This window comes from Saimiri boliviensis, chromosome 4 (genome assembly GCF_048565385.1).
Source record: "Saimiri boliviensis isolate mSaiBol1 chromosome 4, mSaiBol1.pri, whole genome shotgun sequence".
Taxonomy (NCBI): domain Eukaryota; kingdom Metazoa; phylum Chordata; class Mammalia; order Primates; family Cebidae; genus Saimiri; species Saimiri boliviensis.
Window position 1 is genome coordinate 33471727 of NC_133452.1, and position 22753 is coordinate 33494479.

Genomic DNA, 22753 nt, shown 5'->3' on the forward strand with positions numbered 1-22753 from the left:
TCACAAATCTCTTAAGGTAAAGTTAACTAATTGGACAGTATTTCTCCTAAATCAACAGAGCAATACTTCAAATCAGCTGCAATGACCCTAAACGAGCGGTTCACTTCGTATCAGAAAGCCACTGAAGAACATAGTACTCGTCAAAAGAGCCCGGAGATACACAGGTACGTACCCTGCTGAATTGGCATATAAAAATGTTTTGATAGGAAGACACTGTTAAAACAAGATTATATTGGAAATTTGCTATTTGTCATTGATACAAATATAAACTTTGGTTGTATTCTTCATTTATACTTTGAATAAATATATTTCTAAGTCTTGAAAATTTTACAGTTCTCATTTTCTGCTTAGTTGAAACTGGTTGTTAGAACTTGAAATATTAACTATGCAGTATGGAAATAAATAGTTATCAGTTTGTTTGGTTTTTGGGAGGGGGTGGAGGCCTAGAGAATAACCTAGAGTAACCTTTGAATTTCTCGTAAGTTTGTGGAATAAAAAATGTTTGTTGTGAGGTAGAACTGTTTTTCATGAAAAAAGCATGAGCATTGAAGTCAGATAGTTGTATTGAAATCCTTGTTGTATCTCTTCATTGCATTGTGATAAACGGGTTACTTAAACCCTGGACATCAGTTTTTTCATATGCAAAATATATATAATCACGCCCATTTTGTAGGGTGGCGGTGACAGTTAGTGATACTGGCTATGAAGTATCTAACTTGGTACTTTGTGCACAGTTGGTGTGGTTTTGGTGATGACTGCTAAAGAAGCACTGGATAGTTTCGATCGATACTGACTTAAAAAGGAAAGGTGCAGAATAAAACCAAAGGTGCACTGAATATGTAAAAATATTGAAGACAGGAGCAAATCCTATTCATATGTGTTTGTTGATGCTTAACATGATATCTAGTTTAATCAACACATTTTTTCTATTTTTGATGGCTAAAATAAGTTTGATGTTTTAAAGGCCAGACTTTACTTCTATATAAAAATAATCTGGTTGGAGCATTTTAATTCATTCTTAATTGTGTATTAGGAATCAGATGAATAGTCTTGCTGTGTTAAATTGATTGGGAGAGACATAGCTGTCTTTTACTAAAATGGATATAATCACGTGGATGTTTCTGAACCGAAAAGTTAGTAATATGACTAAAGATACACTTTATTTTACATTAAGGAGAATTGACATCTCGCCAAGTACCCTGAGGAAGCATACCCGTTTAGCAGGGGAAGAGAGAGTTTTTAAAGAAGAAAATCAAAAGGTATGTTTTTGAATGTAATTTTTTTTCATGTTAAGTTCAGCTTAGTTAATGATACTGTACCAAATACAATTTCTCAAGGCAAAAGTGTTGTACTTTTCATTCATAACTACATTGTGGTAGTGTACATACTGTTCTTTCCTGGAAGAAATTAAGCTGACGCTATACTAAATATCTTAAATTTAAACCAGGGGTGTTTTTTCAAAATGCTAATGAAAGGAAAAAAAATAATAGTCGTAAGAAAAGCATAAAGAATCGGTTGGTAAACAAAGGGAAATTATAAAATCAAATATACAAATCAGAATTTTGAAATGAGCTTGATGAGCCAGAGTAAATATTTCTTGATTTGTGTGTCTAAATATCTCTAGGTTCTTCACAGATTACAAGAAGTAATCCCCATGCTACTGGGCATATTTGATGTGGATTAAGAAATAAACATTCTAAGAACTGATTTACAAATGAATGTTTGGAACAAAGACTATTATCACTTTTGGAATATTTGGGGATTGGGAGTTGGGGGAATGTCTTTTTAAACATGAGAAGGAAGCCTATGAAAGACATGGAGGGGTTTTGCTGAGAATGGTTGAGGTGACTCGAATACATTCCTGACAATTCAAAATGACCTCTGCGATGTAGACTAGTCTATATTTGGCCATAAAATGTCTAGTAGTAGAAATGTGGGGAAAGGTAGAAAGGGAGCAACTGTTTTGAAGAGATAGGGGACTTGGAAGTACTATTTGGTTCCAATTCTGCCCGTCACTAAGTACTATCTACATGATATTTGGAATATAACCTCTTGAACCTTGCTTTTCTAATTAGAAAAATGAGAATGCATCTGTTTTGCAGAGTTGTTGAATAATTGGGTTATTTCAAAAACATAGGCACATTTGTTACTAGAAGCTGTCATGTACAGTGGTAGTATACAAGTTGTCTAATAGGGCATGCTATTAAATTACTAGATGTGGAATCTAGAGCTTACAAAGGTGTGTTTCTGTTTTTTTTTTGTTTTTTTCCCCATTGGGCATGTTGATCTTGAAAGAACAGATTCTGAGAAGTGAATACGTTTTTTTTGTTTTTAACTTAATACCTTGGGATCAAAGTTGTTAATTTAGTTTTCCCAACACTTTAGTCTATTCTCGAGCTCTGACAGTGAGTATCTTCTCCTCGTTACTTAGACCAGGTTTTGATCCAGAGGAGAAAAAGTAGAGAGAACTGATGACAAGAGGATATGACATTGGTTTTTACCCTTCATCTTCCTGTCTGGATGAATAACATGTTAATATGTAATTATGTATATATAGTTTGTAATTTACAAAGTTGTTCCACTTACATTATCTTGTTACTTGTGGACTTGGTAATACTTAGGTGAATAGGAAGTTTTTTTTGTTCTTGATTAGATTTTTTTCTTTGTGACTCTGGGAACAAATAGGTGAGTAGTTGATATCATTTGGAGATACGTACTTTCAGTTTTATGAATGCTTATGAATATTATAGCCAGACTTCCCAGAGTAAATACTACTTAATGTTAAATACTAGCAAGGATGTCCACATTGCTTAGCATCTTACTGATGTATAATTTCTCTTCATTCCTAGATGCCTCTTTCCATCTTCCTAAATTATATAGTATTTGAAAAAGCAATGGAACAAGAAGGAGGTGAATTGTGACGCAGTTAAACTAATGTCCGTTGCAATACCTGAATTGAGAAAGGGCAATATATGGCCCAAGATACTGAGTACAGGATTGCGAATATCTTTCTGGCTTTGTTTCTACCCTTGTTAAATTTCAATTGGTTTCATTAATCATATTCCACGTGCATGTTATGGAAATTATAGAATTCTTTTTAAGTGTTTTTTTTTTTATTGGGTTGGTCAGATTATTTGGGAAGAGCTTGATCATAATGAGGCTTAAGTAATGAGAACCATTATGTTAGGATCTCTTTAACTTTTTAGGTAGAAGGCTACATCACAACTACAGATTATAACCTGTCATTGTTCAGCTATTGAAAATAGCATTTGGAAGGATGAGGGATAATAATGAGGGTGTGCTGAGTGGAAAAAATATTTGTATAATTTACTGTAGAAAAATTTATTATAGATTGGTTTGGATAAAAACCTGTAAAATTCTCAATATAATTAGCTTTTAATAATATTCCCAGTCCCATTGCACTTTGTGTACACAAATGTTAGTAAAAAGTACATTTTTAAACAAAAACTATATGATAGTATCTTATATGATCCATTCTTTTCTAATACTAAAATGCCAGATTAGAAACTGGCATAAAACTTAACTCTATAATCTGTGTATATATGTTTTTTCTTTTTATCCCCTGAAATCTGTATTTTACATCTGTCTTTTATAGGGAGATAAAAAATTAAGGTGTGACTCTGCTGATCTTCGGCATGACATTGATCGCCGTAGAAAAGAAAGAAGTAAAGAACGGGGAGATTCCAAGGGCTCCAGAGAATCCAGTGGATCAAGAAAGCAGGAAAAAACTCCAAAAGATTACAAAGAATACAAATCTTACAAAGATGACAGGTAATTGTTCAAACTGACTAAGATAGGTTTTAGCTTCTAATTAGCCTTTAATAATTGTCAGCTTAATTGCTTTCAATTTTGACTATGTAATCGAATGTTTAAATTTAAACAATTAAAATTATTTGTTTTACAGCAAAAATGTATTTGTCTTTTACACGGCTTATGGTGGATGAGGACAAAAACTTTGGAATAGCAAGCTAACACTGAAAAAAAAAATGACAAATTAATGTGTCCTATTATCCAGGCTACATCAGGAGGTTGGACTTCAATGCAGTGCATTTCTAGAAACAGTTTGTGTAAGAACTTTGGTTCGTTATGCTTGATTCCGCACTTTTTCAACTCATAACACCCAGAGTACAAGAATTTTTAAACTGATATCTAGTGGTTTAACATGGGCGAGATCGGGGGGAGGAAGAACTAGAAATAGCAATGTGTATTAGTCTTTCAAAATAGTATTTCCATGGAAACTGTTAGCAGTGGTAAGAGTTAACCACAGGTATGACCTTTTCGGATGTTGCATTAAATCTTGTAAATTTGATCATCATAGAGTCAAGTAAATAGGAACACAAAGTATTATAGATAATCTTTTTCCTTGCTATTCATTAGGTAAATGGTGGATTTTTGTGTTATTAAATTTATGACTGTTATTTGTAATGTCATATGCTTGTAATTTGCTATAATGGTACTATAGCCCAAACTATACCAACTATTTTCACCCAGGGTGTACAAACTGCAGTCATTTTGAAACTTGACCTTAAGAACATTCTTACTTTTTCCTACTCTTCTCTTCCTTTTGTTAAAGTAATAAAAGATGCAAGTTCATTTAAAAATATTAAAGAACTGAACCTTATTCTTGACCTTTACAGACTACTATTTTCTAACTGGCAGGCCCTAGCATGATTTCATTATTGATGTAAAACACATACTGAAGGAGAATGGAAACAGACTGTGTCAAAGTTTAACACCCAGTTATTTTATTTACATAATAATTTCATTAGGGGATAGTGTTTTTGACTTGAAAAATATCTCTTCTATTGTAAGTTTCAACAGGGTCTTTATCTTTTTAAAAGTAGCACATTTTTTGTTGTTTTCTTTATTTTGCAGTAAACATAAAAGTAGAGAGCAAGATCATTCTCGATCTTCATCCTCTTCAGCATCCCCTTCTTCACCCAGTTCTCGAGAAGAAAAGGAAAGTAAGAAGGAAAGAGAAGAAGAATTTAAAACTCATCATGAAATGAAAGAATACTCAGGCTTTGCAGGAGTTAGCCGACCACGAGGAACCTTTGTAAGTGAACAAATTATCTTTGACTGTTCAGTAGTTTATCTTAGAGTACTGTACATAAGGAAGGTCATATACATGATTTAGGGTTTATCTGTTATGTGTGTCATTATTTCTAAAATCAGAGGTAGATCAGACACTGAAACAAAGTGGCATATGAAGTGCTGTCTTCATTTAGAAATGCCATTTTGAGATCTAGAAGCATTTGTATACAAAGTACTTTTCTTGACTTTGAGATGAATAACTGTACCTAAGTATTTAAAGACCCAAGAATCAAGGAAAGTTAATAATTGATAATGACATTTCTTTAAATCACTTAGTTTTTGAAAAGGTACTTTAAAACTTTAATAAAACCCCCCTGTATGTTCATCTCTGTATTAAGAGTTGTATTCATTGTGCCTGCTTTCTTCAAATCTTTGCTTATATGGGTATAAATCATACAAATATTCCACATAGCATATATATTATCCCCATGTTTCCGTGAGTCGTTACAATTATTAATATAATGACTTTATGGTAGTGCATCTTCTTACCTCTTTAATTTCTAGATTCACACTCCTACCTTGAACAAGTATCTAGTTGACTATTAGTAGAGTTCATTAATTAGATAATTTGGGAAGAAGAGCTTTGCTTATATGATGATAGGTATGGCTGAATACTTGGGGCTTCTATGATAATTCAAAGAAATTAGACAGCTTTTGGCTAGTAAAAAGGAAAACCAACCTGATTATTTAAAAATAGTAGTTCAGGCCATGAAAATACAGTATTCTAACCCTTAGGTTGATCATTTCTTCTTAACCTACTCAACTTTTAGTTGGCAGGATTTTTTGCCTATGATATAAAATGGCCATCCTTTTCATCCTCAATGGCTATGAGATTCAGATAGGAAATTAGGGCATATTTTGTTACTGCAGTAAAATTAGAGTTTGCATGTAACTAAATACCTTTTGATTGCATCACTAAACAACTTTGTTAATGTTAATCAGTTTCGAATTAGAGGCAGAGGAAGAGCCAGAGGAGTTTTTGCTGGGACAAATACTGGTCCAAACAACTCAAATACTACTTTTCAAAAGAGACCGAAGGAAGAGGAATGGGATCCAGAATATACCCCAAAGAGCAAGAAGTACTTCTTGGTGGGTGTTAGACATCTGTGTTTATTTGGTTTGCATTAATTTTCAAAGCATACTAGGTGAATACATTTGAGTACAGATATCCACTATAAGAAGATTCACCGTTATGTGGGAAACCTTTTTTGAAATAATTACCCAGATGATTTAAAGTTTTGAAAATGTGGGTCCCTTTAGTCCTGTTAATACTTTCTTGATATTAAACATAGGCTGATCAGGGTAAACTAAAAATATACCTGATTTGTTAGCCACATTCAGAGAACATTATATTATAGTTGAGCTTAATGTTTGTTTTATATCTGTCTATAAGACAGTGACAGTTGTAAAAACTTCACATTAAGGTGTATCTTCCATCTTAGCTATTTGTTTAAATGAAAGGGAGAAGAATTTTTTCAGAGCACTTGTGATTAAGAATTGCAGGGACACTGTCAACTTTCATTGGAGAAAAAAGTTGATGAAAAATAACGTTACGGAGAAATTGCTGCTAAACTAATTTGATGCTTCCTTGTGGCAGAGATGCTTTTCCCTCTGAAATAGTTTTTCAAGGATGAAGCTAGAGGTGGTAGCTGAAGGATTCTCTAAAGATAGGCATTTTTGGCTCTTTGGCATGGGGAAGAGGGTCCCTCCTGCCTTACAGAGGTGGACAAGAAACATACCAAAACTGTTAAGTATTCATTTTTTTTTGTCATGGCTTTTCAGAGAGTTGATGTTTCAGAGACTAGTTTTGAAAACTAGTTGCTTTCATGAAGGAGAATGGTTTTGGACTTGAAGAATTGTTGACTTTTTTAGTTGACTTTTTATCAATACATTTGAATAAGCCTGTGAATGTTCATGACATATCTACTTAGTTAGAGGTTATAGCTATGTTTTGAAGTGGATCTCTATTTTTGTCTGGAAAAACAGTATGTTTCAAAAGTACATTTCCATTTGCCTCTTTTTTTTGGCATGTTAATGACCAAGAACCCAAAAAAAAAAAAAAAAAGTTACAGTGCATTATGCATAATGTTTTCTCAGTTTATGCTTCTTGAGTGGCTTGAATTGACATTCTGGAAAGTAAAAGGCATTTGATTGAGGTATGGAAAATTTTCAAAGATCCATCTACTTTGTGATTCAAGAATTTATGTATTAACAGACTTAGTTTATGCTAGGTACTAAGGATGGAAAGACAAGTAGGATGTGATTCCATTTTTTTTGAGACGGAGTTTCGCTCTTGTTACCCAGGCTGGAGTGCAATGGCACGATCTCGGCTCACCGCAACCTCTGCCTCCTGGGCTCAGGCAATTCCCCTGCCTCAGCCTCCTGAGTAGCTGGGATTACAGGCACGTGCCACCATGCCCAGCTAATTTTTTGTATTTTTAGTAGAGACGGGGTTTTACCATGTTGACCAGGATGGTCTCCATCTCTCGACCTCGTGATCCACCCGCCTCGGCCTCCCAAAGTGCTGGGATTACAGGCTTGAGCCACTGCGCCCGGCCGTGATTCCAATTTTTGACTTAGAGACTAGTAGTAGAGAAACAAACATTCTAAATACATATGGTGGTTTTTCCCACAGAAGGAATAGGTGGATTTTTGCAAAGAAGAGAGAGTGATTAGGAGAGATTTTTGTAGAGGAACTTCACTTTAATCTTGACATTAAGAGGTAGGCAAGTGTACTGCACATAGCAGGAGTGAAACAGCATGATATAGAGAACTCTGGTACTCAGATAGCTAGATGGTTGGTATAAGTTTGGGAAAATTGAGTACAAGGAGCCACAGTGTGAAAGGAAATAGAGTTTTAAGCAGAGTTTACAAACAGCATGATTATTAAAAGTTAAATTGTTTGAGAAATATTGAGTCCCTAAACTAAGGGGCTAGAGTTGAGAAAAGTTGAAGTAACATTTATAGGGACTTAATTTCAGGGATGTTGATAGTGAGAGGAAAGAATCTAAAGGAATCTATAGGAAAGAAGCTCCTTTCGGAAAATTAGGTTCTGTTCTGAACAGGTTCAATTTGAAGTGCCTGGGAGAAATGGAACTGTTCAGTGGATAGTTGCTAATTCAAATTTAAAGAAACAAATACCTAAGTGCTGTCATTTTATAGGACACCATTAAAGCTGTGATAAGATCACAGAAGAGATAAAAAAGACCAACATTTTAAAAAAAGTGGGGTGAAAAGTGAGAGTAAAAATGTCGGAAGAAGTAAACCAAATAATGATAGGTCAAAGAGTTAGGAGGGAATGAGAGGTGAGCATGTAGATAGTAATTGTTTACCACTTCTAACAATTTAATAATACAACGTTTAGGCCATTTTTCTATGGCATTCTCTTAAGAGTGTGCTATCCCTTAACTAGTACAACTCATTTTGGGTTGGCTTTTAATTAGGCAGTAGTTTCATTAAGAAGAGTGTCTTATTTTAGGAATTCAGCCATTTATAAGTAGGAGTAATATTTTTATATGTTGTTTTTGTGGGTTATATTTAAAAATCTTGGTCTCTGTATAAAACATACCACAGACTGATGTTCACTAGAATTTCAAGTAAAATTAACACACTTTTTCCCTTATAAATTAATTCGCAAATTATTTTGGTCTGCTTATGAGCCATTAAAATGGCAACTTTGGTTTTCACATGGATAGTTGAATTTAAAAGATTTTGTATCTTATATGTAAAGGAAACTTTCAGGCAACTAATGTTGAGGGAAAGAAAAGAAAAATACGATTCAGAAGAAAAGTCTAAAACTAGACATTCATTCCCTTAGGTTCTTTCAGAACAGTTGACTAGTGTAAGAGTTTGCTCATATGGATGAAACATTAATACTTAGTATAATGGACAACATTTATTTAGCATTAGGTACTATGCTAGGTGCCGTTCTGAGTGTACTGTATGTATTAATACTTATAAAAGCCTTTTGAGTTGGGGCTGTTACTCCATTTTTATGGATGGAAAAAACTGAGGTGCAGAGGTTGAGTAGCTTAACCAGAGTTACGTGGCTAGTAGCATTGGGGTCAGGATTTAAATCCGTTCATTGGGCTCCAGAGTCAGGGTTCTGAAAGGCTTGTATATTTGTTGTCTAATACTGAGTTATAGTAATCTTTGTTGCATTCTTTTCTGAAATTTCCTATCTCTAAGCTCTGTTTTATGCAAAGGTATGATAACGTTTTCAATAATAAAAATTCGAGGAAAGATAGAAGTTTTATTTAGTTAGAATGCAAAATTCTATGGAGGGGTGTGTGTGAAGAGTTGTAGCAAGTGGGAAAGTACTGAAGTAGTCAGGTTCTCGGTGTTGAGTTGCTGTCTTCAAAGGAAAAGAAAATCCCTGTTTGGGAAGGAGGTTCAGGATTGGAGTTTTGATGATTAACCCTTTGAAACTTGATGGATCAGTGGAGAATAGATGATTCAGAAGTTCTTGGTTCTAATATAGACTCCTTTGTTAATGTGTTCCTAGCTGTGTATAAATATCCCACTTCTGGCTGTTTGTAATCTGAGATAATTAAAATTTAAAAATTTTAATAATGAGATTGAAATCTTTGGTATAAAAATTTGAGTATGAAGAGTATGTTTAGCATGAAAAATCTCAAGTAGCTGCCAGGATACCCTATGAAAAACACAATTCGTTTAGCTGCTGTTGTCTTTACCAAGTTTCAGATAATTGTATATTAAAAGCAATGGCTAGTTTAACCCTAGTGCCTAGCTTTGCCATTGGCTTTTCCATTTCTGCTCTTAGCTACCTGCTGTGGTAATCATATACTGCCACCAAAGTATCTGGGAAGTGTGCTTTATGGGTGATGGTCACAAGGGGTAGAAGAAAGGGCTAGCTTTGTGACCTTGGGCAAGTTACTTAATTTCTCTGTGCCTCAGTTTCTTTATTTCTAAAATGGGGATAGTAGCAGTATTTTAGAGGGTTGTTGTGAGGTTTAGATGAAAAAAAAAAAACATGTGAAGTGTTCAGAACAGTGCCAGACCCATATTAGGCACTATAAAAACATTTTTTGCCTCCATTTATGGAGTGCTTGCATGTCAGACACTGGGCCAGGCACTCTGCACTGATCTGTGTTCCCTCAAGGAATACATTACTAAAGTAAGGAAGTAAATTCTAGAGAGGTTGCCCAAAGTCGTTATAATTTCTGATAAGATTTAAACTCATGCTTCTCCAAAACCTAGAATCCATGGAGTATTACATAAATATCATAAAAAAAATACAAACTTTAAAGTTGGGTATGTTAATGCAATAAGGAAACATGAAATTATGTAGTTGAATGGGAATTATTTTTAGTGGCAGACTGTTATAAAGTAGTTTGTTTTGGGTTTGTAATAAATGCTCCTGTCTTTAAATTTACACTTTTGATAGTTCCAAAATTCATTGATTACAGAGTCATGTACACCTCTACCTAGTAAGCTTTCATTGGTTTGGTGAACATAGATGATTAGCAGTTGGTAAGTTCTCTTTCATATAGTCTGTTAGTTACCCATATAATTGAACTTTTCAAGCTGTGAAGGGGGTTAATCAGTTGAGTATGTCCAGAGGCACATTCTGTGTTTTAAAAAAAAAAATACTCATGTCACATACTATGTAAAAAAAGTTTTAGCGGCTTTGGATGGTTGCTCACTACTAGTACTCCATAGATTACATAACATTTTGTTAGCATTATACCCCCTTTTCTCATAAAGGGTCATCAGTGTGCTTTATTTCCCATTTTTTGTGGGTGACAAAGCCAAAAAATTATTAGCAGTTAATTAAATTACATATAGTACTCCTTTTTGACCTTTTGTATGCATAATACCCATCTCTACTCATCTACAAAGTCAAGTACTTTACAGTTTTGCAGATTGTTTTGCTTAATAGAACAATTCACAACTTGGGGAACATCTGTATTTGAATACAATTAATGAATAATTAAAGCTGGAAATGTGATAACATTTCAGATGGATGAAGAAGAGCTGAGTGAGGTGTTAACTCTAGGCACCATGTCATGATTTACCACTGAAATTCTCTAGCCCAGAACATTGATAGGTACTATACATTGATCTAGATTTAAATCTCAGAAGATTTAAAATCTACTTTTATATATAAAATATAAAATAACACCGGTTTTTATTTAGTGAATGTTGTTATAGTGTAATGATATTTTTGTGACTTTCTGCATTTTTATGACTAAGGTAATTTTGTCGGGAAAAGCTGGTTATCTTATCTCATTGCATATGGCCACATGTAATGAGATAAAATAACAAGTGGACTTAGATTGCCATAATAATAGGGAAAAAAAAACAAAACTCAGAATTCCAAAAATGGTAATTTAGCAGTTGAGATTCTCCTAATGATTGTCTGGGTGACCCTCAGTGCTTGGGTTGCTAAGTAGTAAGATGTAGTTACTCTCTTGATGATGGAATATATTTTTGTTGAAAAATTCAGTTTTACTGGTTTTGTTTTGATGTGTTTTAGAATATTACCAATCTCATACACCTAGTCTTCAGAAGATTAATACTGTGATTTATGATTGGAGAAATGATCATCATCTTTACAAGAAACACATTTCATTGACAGTTGTTTTTAACCTTTCTGTAGCATGACGACAGAGATGATGGTGTGGATTATTGGGCCAAAAGAGGAAGAGGTCGTGGTACTTTTCAACGTGGCAGAGGGCGCTTTAACTTCAAAAAATCAGGTAGCAGTCCTAAATGGACTCATGACAAATACCAAGGGGATGGGATTGTTGAAGATGAAGAAGAGACCATGGAAAATAATGAAGAAAAGAAGGACAGACGCAAGGAAGAAAAGGTACAAGATTTCAACTTGTGATTCTGACAGATTTTTTTGGTATAGGTTTGGTGGGTGAATTAGTTAATTATTTCATTTTTAGGAACAGTTACTAATATGGTTCCTTTTTACTCTCCACATCTTCTGTTAATCTTTAATTTTTCTCTTTTAGGAATAATAAATATGAAGTAAGATTGCAACAGAGAGCAGAACTTGCACCCACCATTTTTTACCTGAAATTTTGTTTTCAAATAAGAATGTAAGCATTTTACTTAAATTTTACTGTTTGCAACTAGTCTATAGAAATTTTGTTTTAAGTCTTCAAATATCTTGAGAAATAGTAGACTGTATGTTGAAAATTGTACTGAAATAAAGTAGAAAATTGTTACGTACCATATTTGTAACTATCGACTTTAAAAAAAAAACTTTTAACGTTTTTGTTACATGCATTGTAATTCTGCTTTGTCTATAAGATACGGTCAAGTACAGCTCTGTGAAAGTTCTGATTCTCTTCCTTCCCTGTTTGTTAATGTTTTATTCTGAAGTAAACGTTAGCTCTGCATATAAATCCTGGAACAGAAATTGTTTATAGAGACTACACTAATTATTTTAACTGAATACATCTGTTTAATTTGAACACACTACATTGTAGGGTGACTAATTTTTGAAGTACACCACAGACAAAAAGTTGATACTTTGGTAAACTAAGCTAGTGTAGAACTTAAGCAAATGCTTAAGAACGTATAAAAACAGCTTTGCCAATAACTAAAAAGTACAAGCTATTAAAAATTAGATTGAAAAGTTTGAGAAAATGTTATTTTTACTGAAAGTAAGCAGTGGCCTATAAACATTCTTAGGAGCCTTTTCTATTTGCGTTCAAAATTGAGTGTTCTTTTTCTAATTTGATAGTTTGAGTCATGGTCTTAGATATTAGCTATTTGCGAGAGGAAACTGGTTTGTAATAATGCTGCAAATAGAAACCCCATTCCTACTGAACATCTTAGTTCTAAACAGAGCAAAACCTGTAATCCTGGGGTTGGTATGGAGGAGGTTTATTCTGCAGAATAAGTTGATACATTAGTACCTGATTTTATATCTTACATATTTATTTGAGCTGAACATTAGTTTGTAGTAAATCTATTAGTAAAAATAGAGAAACATAACATACTGTTCATTAATAGTATTTTAAGTAAATTGTTTTTCCAGTGACACCAATAAAAGTTTTGGCAGGAAGCTTGTTGGCCGCATTGATCTAACTTGGTTTTTTTCCCTCCCGTTTCAGTTGCAGTATGTAAAATGGCTTTTTCTTTTTCTTAAGGGTTCTATTCTTCAGGTAGATAATTTTTCAAATGTGAATTTTATTTTGTGTCTATATGATAGCTCTTAAGTGAAAATCTGAAATAGTAAATTTCAATTTTAAGTCTGCTTTATGGGCATATATAAAACTAGACACATTTTATTAATTTCATTGTGTGTGTTAAAAGGAGCTAATGCTTATTCTGTTAATGTAAACTTCTGAAGATCTTAAGTGTATTGCTCTTTCATCTTTAACACTTTTGAGGATTTGCAATGCATCTAGCAACCTGGATTTACAGTCAGGGACATTGGTTAAGAGCTGAGCTGTTGGAAACAAAACTAAAAGCAACCTCAACATATGTGATGTTTATGGCCCTCAGCTCCTTAGTATTCTGTAATTTCTCTCCTTAACATGTCTTTCTGAAATTGTCTATTAAAGCAGAGGAAATAACTGCCAAAGCAAGTAATGTATTGCATTAATCAGGACATAACTAATATTGTCCTGTTCAGAATAATATTTACGTGTGAAAGCAACATGGATGTAATCCCAACTCAGAATTTTCATGACCCTTCTGTATCCAAATAAGTACATAAGGGTTAAATTTGGTTAGACATCAAATCTGTGTGCATGACTATGTGCTTATCCACTTAAGACAATAGGTAAAAGATCTGCGAAATTTATAGGGAGTGGGAATAAAGCCACTTAATTCCTGTGGGCAGGTTATATTTTAAGTTCAAATGCATTACTTTAACCTTTGGTTACTTTGATTCTGTTAAACAAAATTGAGGAAAGAGTATGATACCAGAATATAATACTAGGCTAGGGTGATTGTGAGAACTCTGTAACAGAACGTCATTGTGGATGTTACCTTTTTCAGATCCAAGCATATAAAAAGTAGCCTGTATATTTTTTTAAGCCACAGTTTAACTCCACACTTTACTACATTATAAAAGTTGAATGGTTCCTCTTGGTAAGGATATTTGCTTACAAGTGCTAGGAAATAACTTTTTGATATCTGCATTAACAGACTTTGTTTTGCCTAGAGAAGGCAATAAAAATGAACCAAAGGATATTTCCAGAAAGGATTAAGAAAGCTGTTTAAGAAGGCCATGACTCTTTAGGTGTGTATGTGTACCTTTCAGCATCTAGGAATTTTTATATTAAAAGCAAAATGTTTTTCAAATTACAGTCTACTTCAGGAATTACTATTGTTCCTTTTGTCACAGGTAAAATCAAGTGTTGGGAATTATAACTTGAGGAAAATATTACCCAGTAAGATTGAATGTAGATGGCTAAACGATTCTTACTCAGTGTGATGTATAATGCAACAGGGACCCTTGTAAATTGTCATATGCCAATAAAATGTCACAAGTAATAACGGCTGTTGTTGTTGTTTTTTAACCTGTGTCTATTCTATACCACTTAGTTCTATGGCCTATTTCTAGATTTTAGAATATCAGCACATCTGTTAGGAAGATTACTGGTGTGGTTAAGGCTTGATAAATTTTGCCTTATAAAATTCCTCAAACCTTGTTACTGATTTTTTTTTTTTTTTCTTGTTTCCCCTGGGAAAATGTGAAATTTTACAGTTGGTAAATCTAAGTAAGCCATTATTTTGAAATAGAGGAATTCTAGATTTTTAGTTTAATCCTTTTTTTCTTAACATTAATTTGGGACTTTATCACCCATAATAAGGTGATTACTTCTCTTTCTAAAAACATAGTAGCTAGTGAATAAAAAGAATTGTACTTTTACTCACCCCATTGCACTCCAGCCTGGGTAACAAGAGCGAAACTCCGTCTCAAAAAAAAAGAAAAAAAAAAAGATCTGATATAATTCTTACCATGTGCCATCCTGTCAACTTTTAACAAAGCATTTTCACGGAAATTTGTGTGCTAAGACAAACGGACACATTTCGACTCATACAAATAAATTATCCCTTAAAAATTTTGTGAGAGAGCCAAGTGTGGTGGCTCATGCTTGTAGTCCCAATATTTTGGGAGGCGGGTGGATCACGAGAACAAGAGGTCGAGACCATCCTGGCTAATATGGTGAAACCCCATCTCTACTAAACATTCCAGAAGTTGGCTGGGTGTGGTGGCATGCATCTGTAATCCCAGCTACTCAGGAGGCTGAGGCAGGAGAAACACTTGAACCTGGGAAGCAGAGATTGCAGTGAGCCGAGATGGCACCCCTTGCACTCCAGCCTGGTAACAGAGTGAGACTTCATCATTAAAAAAAAAAAAAAAAAAAAAAAAAATTGTGAGAGAAATAACTGTGTATGTATGTTTGCATGTAAAGGATTGTGTAAGATCATTGGTAGCTTAATTATACTGGATAATTGTTATATAAAAATTTCTTATATAAGAGTATGCTACATTATTAGGGACATTTAACTTATTTTTCTTTTTTTGGGTTTCAACTGGAATCCCTTTGGTGGGGATGTACCTTAAGTTTCTTTGTGGAATAATATACTTTTACATCCAGGAAGAGAAGTACAGGGGCCCTTCTCAGTTTACAAAGTTGCTGAAGAGGGAAGGCAAATGGAGAAGTAAACTTCATTGACATTCGGATTAATTTGGCTAGACTCAAATCTCTTGAGTATACTTTAAAATTAGAAAGTAATGTCTATTATATGTTTAGAGTTCTCACGTAGTTGAAACTATACTTAAGTCTCTTTCAAATTTTATTGGGGTTACTAAAAATAACTACACTAATGAAGTTTGAATAAATTTTAAATTTCTTAGGATTCAGGAATGTGTGGAATCTAGTATTTAATTGATTTGAGAGCCATGAAGATTGTGTTGATTTATCAGCTGGACTTTTTTGTTTTAAAAACTTGCACTAATGATTAACATATGTCAGTGATGGTAATGAAACCAAACTTGTACGTTTAATTAAGGGTACCAGTTTTCTTTATGTTACCAAATTATACCTTGAGCCTTTAAAAATGTATCTCACTAATTAAAACGAATTGTTAGGACAGCATTTCACCACAACTAGAAAAATTCACATAATGTATCTTAAGTGTAATCAGTATATAGGAAAATTTTTCTTATGGATACTTTTGGCGTTTTGCCACAGTGAACTGATTTGTAACACTTATAAAGTGCAGAAGGTAATACTGAAAATAGAAAAGGGTTGGATGAGCAGGCTTTAATACTTTTCCCCCAAGAATCTGAATTGAATTTTTCTTAATTTTTTGGGGTTGGCTAGCTTCCAGATTCATTAATAATGAGCTCTCCCTTTAATAAAAGTACATGATAGTGACAGTACATTTAGGTGGTGTGAAATGATTTACAGTCACAGCATGAACTGTGTATTTGGCAATGATAACTCCTTGGTACTGTCATAGTGATTGCAAATTTCATGGTCTGCGAAGAGCCACAATAAATAAAAAGCACTCGCCCTCCAGAATAGTAGTTTACTACCTTACTGAGTCTCTCACTATGGAAAATATTTCAGTCTCTCTTGTACTAGAAGGGAAAACTAAACTTTCTGTTGAGTTCTCAGGATACTTGTAAGATTGCCATGAAAAGGAATCTTAAGTGCACCTCAGCCTCCTGAGTAGCTGAGATTACAGGTATGTTACACCACACCTAGCTAATTTTTGCATTTTTAGTGGAGACAGGGTTTCACTATGTTGGCTAGGCTAGTCTTGACCTCCCGACCTCAGGTGATTCGCCTGCCTGGGTGTCCCAAAGTGCAGGGATTACAGGCGTGAGCCACCACCCCAGCCAGAATTTTTTAATTTTTAATTTAGTATGCTTCTCACATCCAGCCGGCAGGATTTATTTATTTTTTAGTTTACCAAAAGATTTTCCCACTCCAGAATTTTGTTTTGGAAGAAGTTGAGTATCACTGTCAAATGTACTTGGGTGTGGTGGCTAATGCCTGTAATCCCAGCACTTTGGGAGGCTGAGATGATCACCTAAGGTCGGGAGTTGTGAGACCAGCTTGGCCAACATGGCAAAACCCCGCCTCTGCTAAGAATATAAAACGTAGCAGGGTATGGTGGTACGCTCCTGTAATCCCAGTTACTTGGGAGGTGAAGGCACCAGAATTGCTTGAACCCAGGAGGTGGAGGTTGCAGTGTGAGACAGAGTGAGGCTCTGTCTCAAAAACAACAACAACAAAAAAAAAACAGTGATTAACTGATGTCAGCATACTGTTATTAAAATGGCTTGAAAAAACAGATTTGTGGAGTAATACCACCTCAACATATAACTGACGAATCAGATTTCTGAGTAGAGTTCATATACTGCAGTTAAGGGGATATGTCAGCTGGGAAAAATGACTATCTTTTAGAACTTAATTTTAATTTGTACTGTTAATTGGAAAATGGCATGTAAAAGTCATGAAAGTTAAACTTGGAGTGAAAAATGGATGGCTTCTTATTTAAAAGGAAAAATTTCATGACTTACTGGAAAACTAAAACATAGTTTTTAAGAGTCCTTTCTAGGTTTCAAAGTATACTTTTTCCTCTTGATATAACCTTAAGATGATCTTCATATTTATAAACAAGAATATTTGTCCTTCACAAAAGATACGGTTCAGTTAACAGAACTGAGTTATATAAAATTCTGGAATGTCAGCTTTATATAGAAAACTCTAGTTGAGGTGTGGGGAGATCAGATAATTGGGAAGAAATGGCATATGGCTTTTCATGTAGTTAACAGATTTAGCTGTCTGGTCCTCTCAGGACAATATTATATCTTGATTTTATCCTCTATTCTCAACTTGGGCAACACTAGAAAATAAGTATTTGGCTAAATAGTCTGTCACTAAAAGGAAAGAGATTCAGAGCTTGAATTGGCCAGTAGTAGCTATATCAAAAAGGGAAATAAGGTATGTAAGGTCGATAGCCTTGCTGGGACCCCGATGGACAACACCCACCCCTCTCCATGCCTGATATCAGGACACCTGACTCAGCATCTGGCTTCTCCATACGGGCTCCCCTCACCCACTTCTGCATTCTGCTCGCAGGTCTATGTTCAGCATTAAACTATGCACTTTAAGCACTAAGCTATGCATTTGAACCTCAGCACTGAACTATGCACTCTCAGCACTAAACTATACATTTGAACCCGCGAAAATTTAAGAAATCCCGCCAAGCTTTACCCAGTGGCAGCCCTCCCCTCGATAAGTCTCGCCTCCTTACCTATAGTGGCTCGCCCCCTCCAGGCCTTGTCTCCCTACAACCAATGAAATTGTCTATGCTTTGCTTCCCCAATATCCAATCGCCTCTGACCCCCATAAAACCCCCTGCCCTGAGAAGTTAAACGCGACTTCTCTGGCCCCGTCCCGGACCATAGAACCTTGCCTGGGAGCTGAATAAATTGCTGAATAAATTGGATTTTTCATTTTTATATACTGGCCTCAGTTTCCTCATTTCAACTCGGCAATATATCTTACAAGGTATGCAATTTTCAGTATCAAATGAAACCATTTCTGGGGAGCATAACTATTCCTGCTTCCGCATCTTGAGATACTTGTCCTTGCGTTTTCATTTAGATGTTTATATTACTAGAGTAAGTCTTCCTAGAATAGGAACAGGTTTTCAAATGAGTGTTTCATGTGACACTTTTTTTTCTGGTGGCTGAGGACATAATGCAGAGTGTGTAACAGTAATAATAGGCCTTAAAACAGTCGTGTCTGAATATGATAGTGCTCCAGGTATTAGGAATACATAGCAGAGTAAATTGGATTAGGATGTATATTCTTAAAGCAACTGTTACATGGATGTAACTTTAGACTGTCCTTTTTATTCTTGCACTATATATAATATATGAAAATTAATATTTTCTTGGTTTATATATTCATAGGCCCTATTTTTTGAATGAATTAGGCTCCAAATAATGGGGTACAATATGCAAATAAGGATTCTTTTAGTAGCTCTTTTGTACTTTTAAGGATCCAGTTCTTATTCAGAGTTCATCTATTTAAACTCGCCTCTCCTAAACACTGGGAAGCCTCAAAATTTTAGACACATGGTATGTTGACATGTTTTTTAAACATAATTTTCTGCTATCCTAGACAAATCTCAGCCCTGCAGTATGTTACTGAATAAGTTGAGAACTAGATGTGAGTATTGATACAACAAAGTAGGTTATGGAGAAGGTTCAAAAGTAGTTCTCAAATAACACTGCTCAGTAATAAATTTCATAGATACAACAGCCACAACCTATCTTGAATGTACTGTTGACAAGCCATTTGGTAGTCGCAGTCATCATTAAGGAAAAGGACAGCAGAAGTAAGTTAAAATACCATAATGGGTTGATCTAAGTCCTGCCTGGCTAAGTAATGTTTAGGATCATCACTGCATAACAGAGCTACACAATATCATAGTGTTAATCCTAAGTCATAAAAGATTAGTTGGAAATGTGTGATTAATAACAATTTTGAAAAAGTTTTAAGGTGTGACAAGTGCCTGAAGGGTTAAATATCCATTTGAGAACATCCATTCTAATACCTCAAAATCCCCTGAGAATGCCAACTCAGTGCTAAATTGTTTAAAGCTCATCAAGGAAAATGACTTCCTTATATAAGAGGGACTTTAGACAAAAATGGATCTTTTCCTGAGCTAATAGAGTTTCTGGCATAAAGTATTATAACGTGTAATAGGATAAGGTGTACGAGAAAAATGTAAGTGAGAGAAAACTAAACCTCTCAGTACTAAACATTTTCAGTGTCAAAACTTTCCTCATATTATTTTAAATTCCAGTTTTTATTCAAAATTTCCAAGCTTACTATTACACAAAATTCCCTTGCCATTTTACCATTCGAATATTCCAAAAGTTAAAAGATAACTAAAAACTTATTGATTAAAAGGAAGTAGAAAGGCAATACAGATTTCAGATGAGGGCCTGAAAGTAACTCGAATAGATAACAGGGAGTTTTCATGATGTACTCATATTTCAGTGTTAAACATGTTCTAACACTTCGAATCCAGCATTTCACAGCTTTTGTCTTTATGGCTAAGTTTATAAAGTGAAAGGGGGTAGCAAAAATTAGTAAATAGTAGTACATAGCATTGGTTATGGGGAAGGAACAAGAATCATGGAAGTACTTTGTGAATGAGAGGTTTTCAAATATTTTTATCTAAATGCTGGTGACTGAAATTGACCTCTTAAACTTCTCTCCTGAACTCCATTTTTTCCCTCCAACTCTTCCCTGGATAGTTCTGCTGGAACTTCAACACTGCAAACAGAATTCATCATCTGTACCCCATCCTACTGCAAACTGATGTTCTTTCCTTTATTCATTTAGCTAATTGGACATCCCTATAAAGTATGTTCTGTCTTTCCCTCTCCACCACCACACCCTCCACCTAAATAATAGATGCTAATCACTGTCCCCAATTGTTGCATTGGTCTAGTTTGGACTTGACCCATAAATTTCATCTTTATATTGCCATCTATGGGATGTTTTTCCAGTGCAAAATTATTTTAAAACCAAATTGATGTCTTCCTGTTGTCTGAACCTTAGTCATGATGACCTATAGGAACTCCCTATGAGCTCTTTTTTTGCCACCTTGCCTTTTGCTACTTCTTGTTCACTTACCTATCTAGTCTTTCACCATAGCAAAAAATTTCCAATTCCTTTTTTTGCTCTGAGGCCATTGAATCCTGCACATACCTTTAGGCTAGCAATTCATTCCATTTAACGTGTCTCTGCTAGAATAAAATTTTAGTGTTTAATATTGTGCATGGCACCATACTGTAGTTATGTAATAAATGGTCCTTGAGTGTATAAATGAAAGAATGATAGTTGCATATTGATAGAGGCTTGATTTAATTGTATGGCTGTTGCTGCTAGAAACAAATACAATCTGGGCTGTCTTGATGTGCTGAATAAGAGTTCACCTTGCAGTGATCAGGAAAGTTATATTGTTAATCTTTCCTTCATTGTCAAGTCACCCCTGCGTGTTTCGGAGTACCATGTTTAAAGAGAAAATGTTTAATATATTTAAAAAAGAATCTAGGAACTTTAGGTATGAAATAGCGTCATGTGAATAGTTGGAAGTGTTTGAGATGGAGCCTTGTTCTGTCGCCCAGGCTGGAGTGCAGTGGTGCAATCTCAGCTCACTGCAACCTCTGCCTCCCGGGTTGAAGCGAGTCTCTCGCCTCAGCTTCCACAGTAGCTGGGATTACAGGCGCACACCGTCATGCCCAATTAATTTTTGTATTTTTGTAGAAACGAGTTTTTGCCATGTTGGCCAGGCTGGTCTTGAACTCCTGACCTCAGCTGATCAGCCCGCCTTGGCTTCCTAAAGTGTTGGGATTACAGGCATGAGCCACCGCGCCGGGCTGAGGTAGGTTCTTGATAGCTGTGTTCAAATCCTTAAAGGGCCTTCCCAGAGAAGAGACATATTTAAATCACATAGGATCGGGAGACTGGTATTTGATACCTCCTTGTCCAATCTCCTCATTTTAACATGTTACATATTTAAAGGACAAATCAGAGCCAGTAGGTAAAAAACCATAGGTACATAGAGTTACTAGCTTAATATAATGAGCTAATTCAATATAATGAGCTAATATTTTACAACTAGATACTTTAAAAAGTGTAACATGCAGCTTGTGAATAGCAAGTTTTCTGCCTGGATCAAACTGGGGGAAGGGAACACATGAAAACCTCAGAAAGCAAGCCACCATATGTTTGAACACTACTAAGAATCAACAGAATAGCTAGCTTTGTGGTGTCAGAAAAGCTTTCCTGGACTCTATCTCATTCTAAGAGTTCAGGAAAATCTAGTTTCATGTAAAAATAAGCAATGAAAAAAAAATCAGCAATGAAAAAAGTTGTTCAATCACATAAATTTTTTTTTTTTTTTTTTTTTTTTTGGTCACAATGTAATATGAATGCTTTAGTAAACAATGGAGGAAATATCTGAAGAATTTAGAAGAAAGTTGTCAGCAAAGCATTCATGGATGTAGTATTTGACCTGGGTCCCCTTTGCTACGTAAATCATTTGGAATATTAAACTATGTTAATAGTGCAGCTTAAACAGTTGTGTTTCCCTTCTCATTCTGGAGGGGTGTTTTCATTCTGGCCCTATTTGCTGTTTGATAAGAGACTGGGAAAGGGAAGAGGTTATAAAGTGGTTTATTCACAAGGGCAAAGGGAAGGACAAGGAACTTGAGAAAATTGTAATTTAGTCCATGTCGGGGTTCTGACCCATCACCCTTCTTCTGCACTTATTTTCAGCCTTATCCAGCACAGACTGCTGGGCATATCACTATATTTGCTATCAATTGTTTTGCTAGTTGCTTAGTCTCAAATCTTTTTCTGTCATCCCACATCTAGTTATTTTATTCAACAAATAGATTGAATGCCTATTATATACCAGGCACTCTTCTAAAGCACTGGGGAAAGATACAGCATGGATCAAAACAAATTCCTGTTCTGGAGTCTACAATTTAGTTTGGAGATAGGGGAAGCAATATTAAATATACATGGTGATAAGTGCTATAGAGAAAAGCAAGTTAGGGTTAGAATGGAGCTAGATGCCCCACTGGCATGTA

The 22753-nt window shown here is 34.9% G+C and overlaps 1 protein-coding gene across 11 annotated transcripts in view; it reads left to right on the forward strand.

Annotated features, from left to right (window-relative positions):
- Positions 1-15486, forward strand: part of BCLAF1 (BCL2 associated transcription factor 1) — a 33687-nt gene extending 18201 nt beyond the window's left edge. For 5 of the 11 annotated variants that reach the window (XM_010343027.3, XM_003932468.4, XM_010343031.3 and 2 more), the window contains exons 7-13: positions 59-164; positions 1175-1259; positions 3617-3792; positions 4897-5077; positions 6058-6204; positions 11738-11950; positions 12102-15486. In XM_010343027.3, the coding sequence (XP_010341329.1) occupies positions 59-164; positions 1175-1259; positions 3617-3792; positions 4897-5077; positions 6058-6204; positions 11738-11950; positions 12102-12107 (914 nt within the window). In that variant the 3' untranslated portion in view covers positions 12108-15486. Of the gene's footprint in view, positions 1-58; positions 165-1174; positions 1260-3616; positions 3793-3925; positions 4787-4896; positions 5078-6057; positions 6205-11737; positions 11951-12101 lie in introns of those variants that run through there. The other 6 variants (XM_039467277.2, XM_010343030.3, XM_039467279.2 and 3 more) reach the window with 3 other exon arrangements.
- Positions 15487-22753: the final 7267 nt, after the last annotated feature.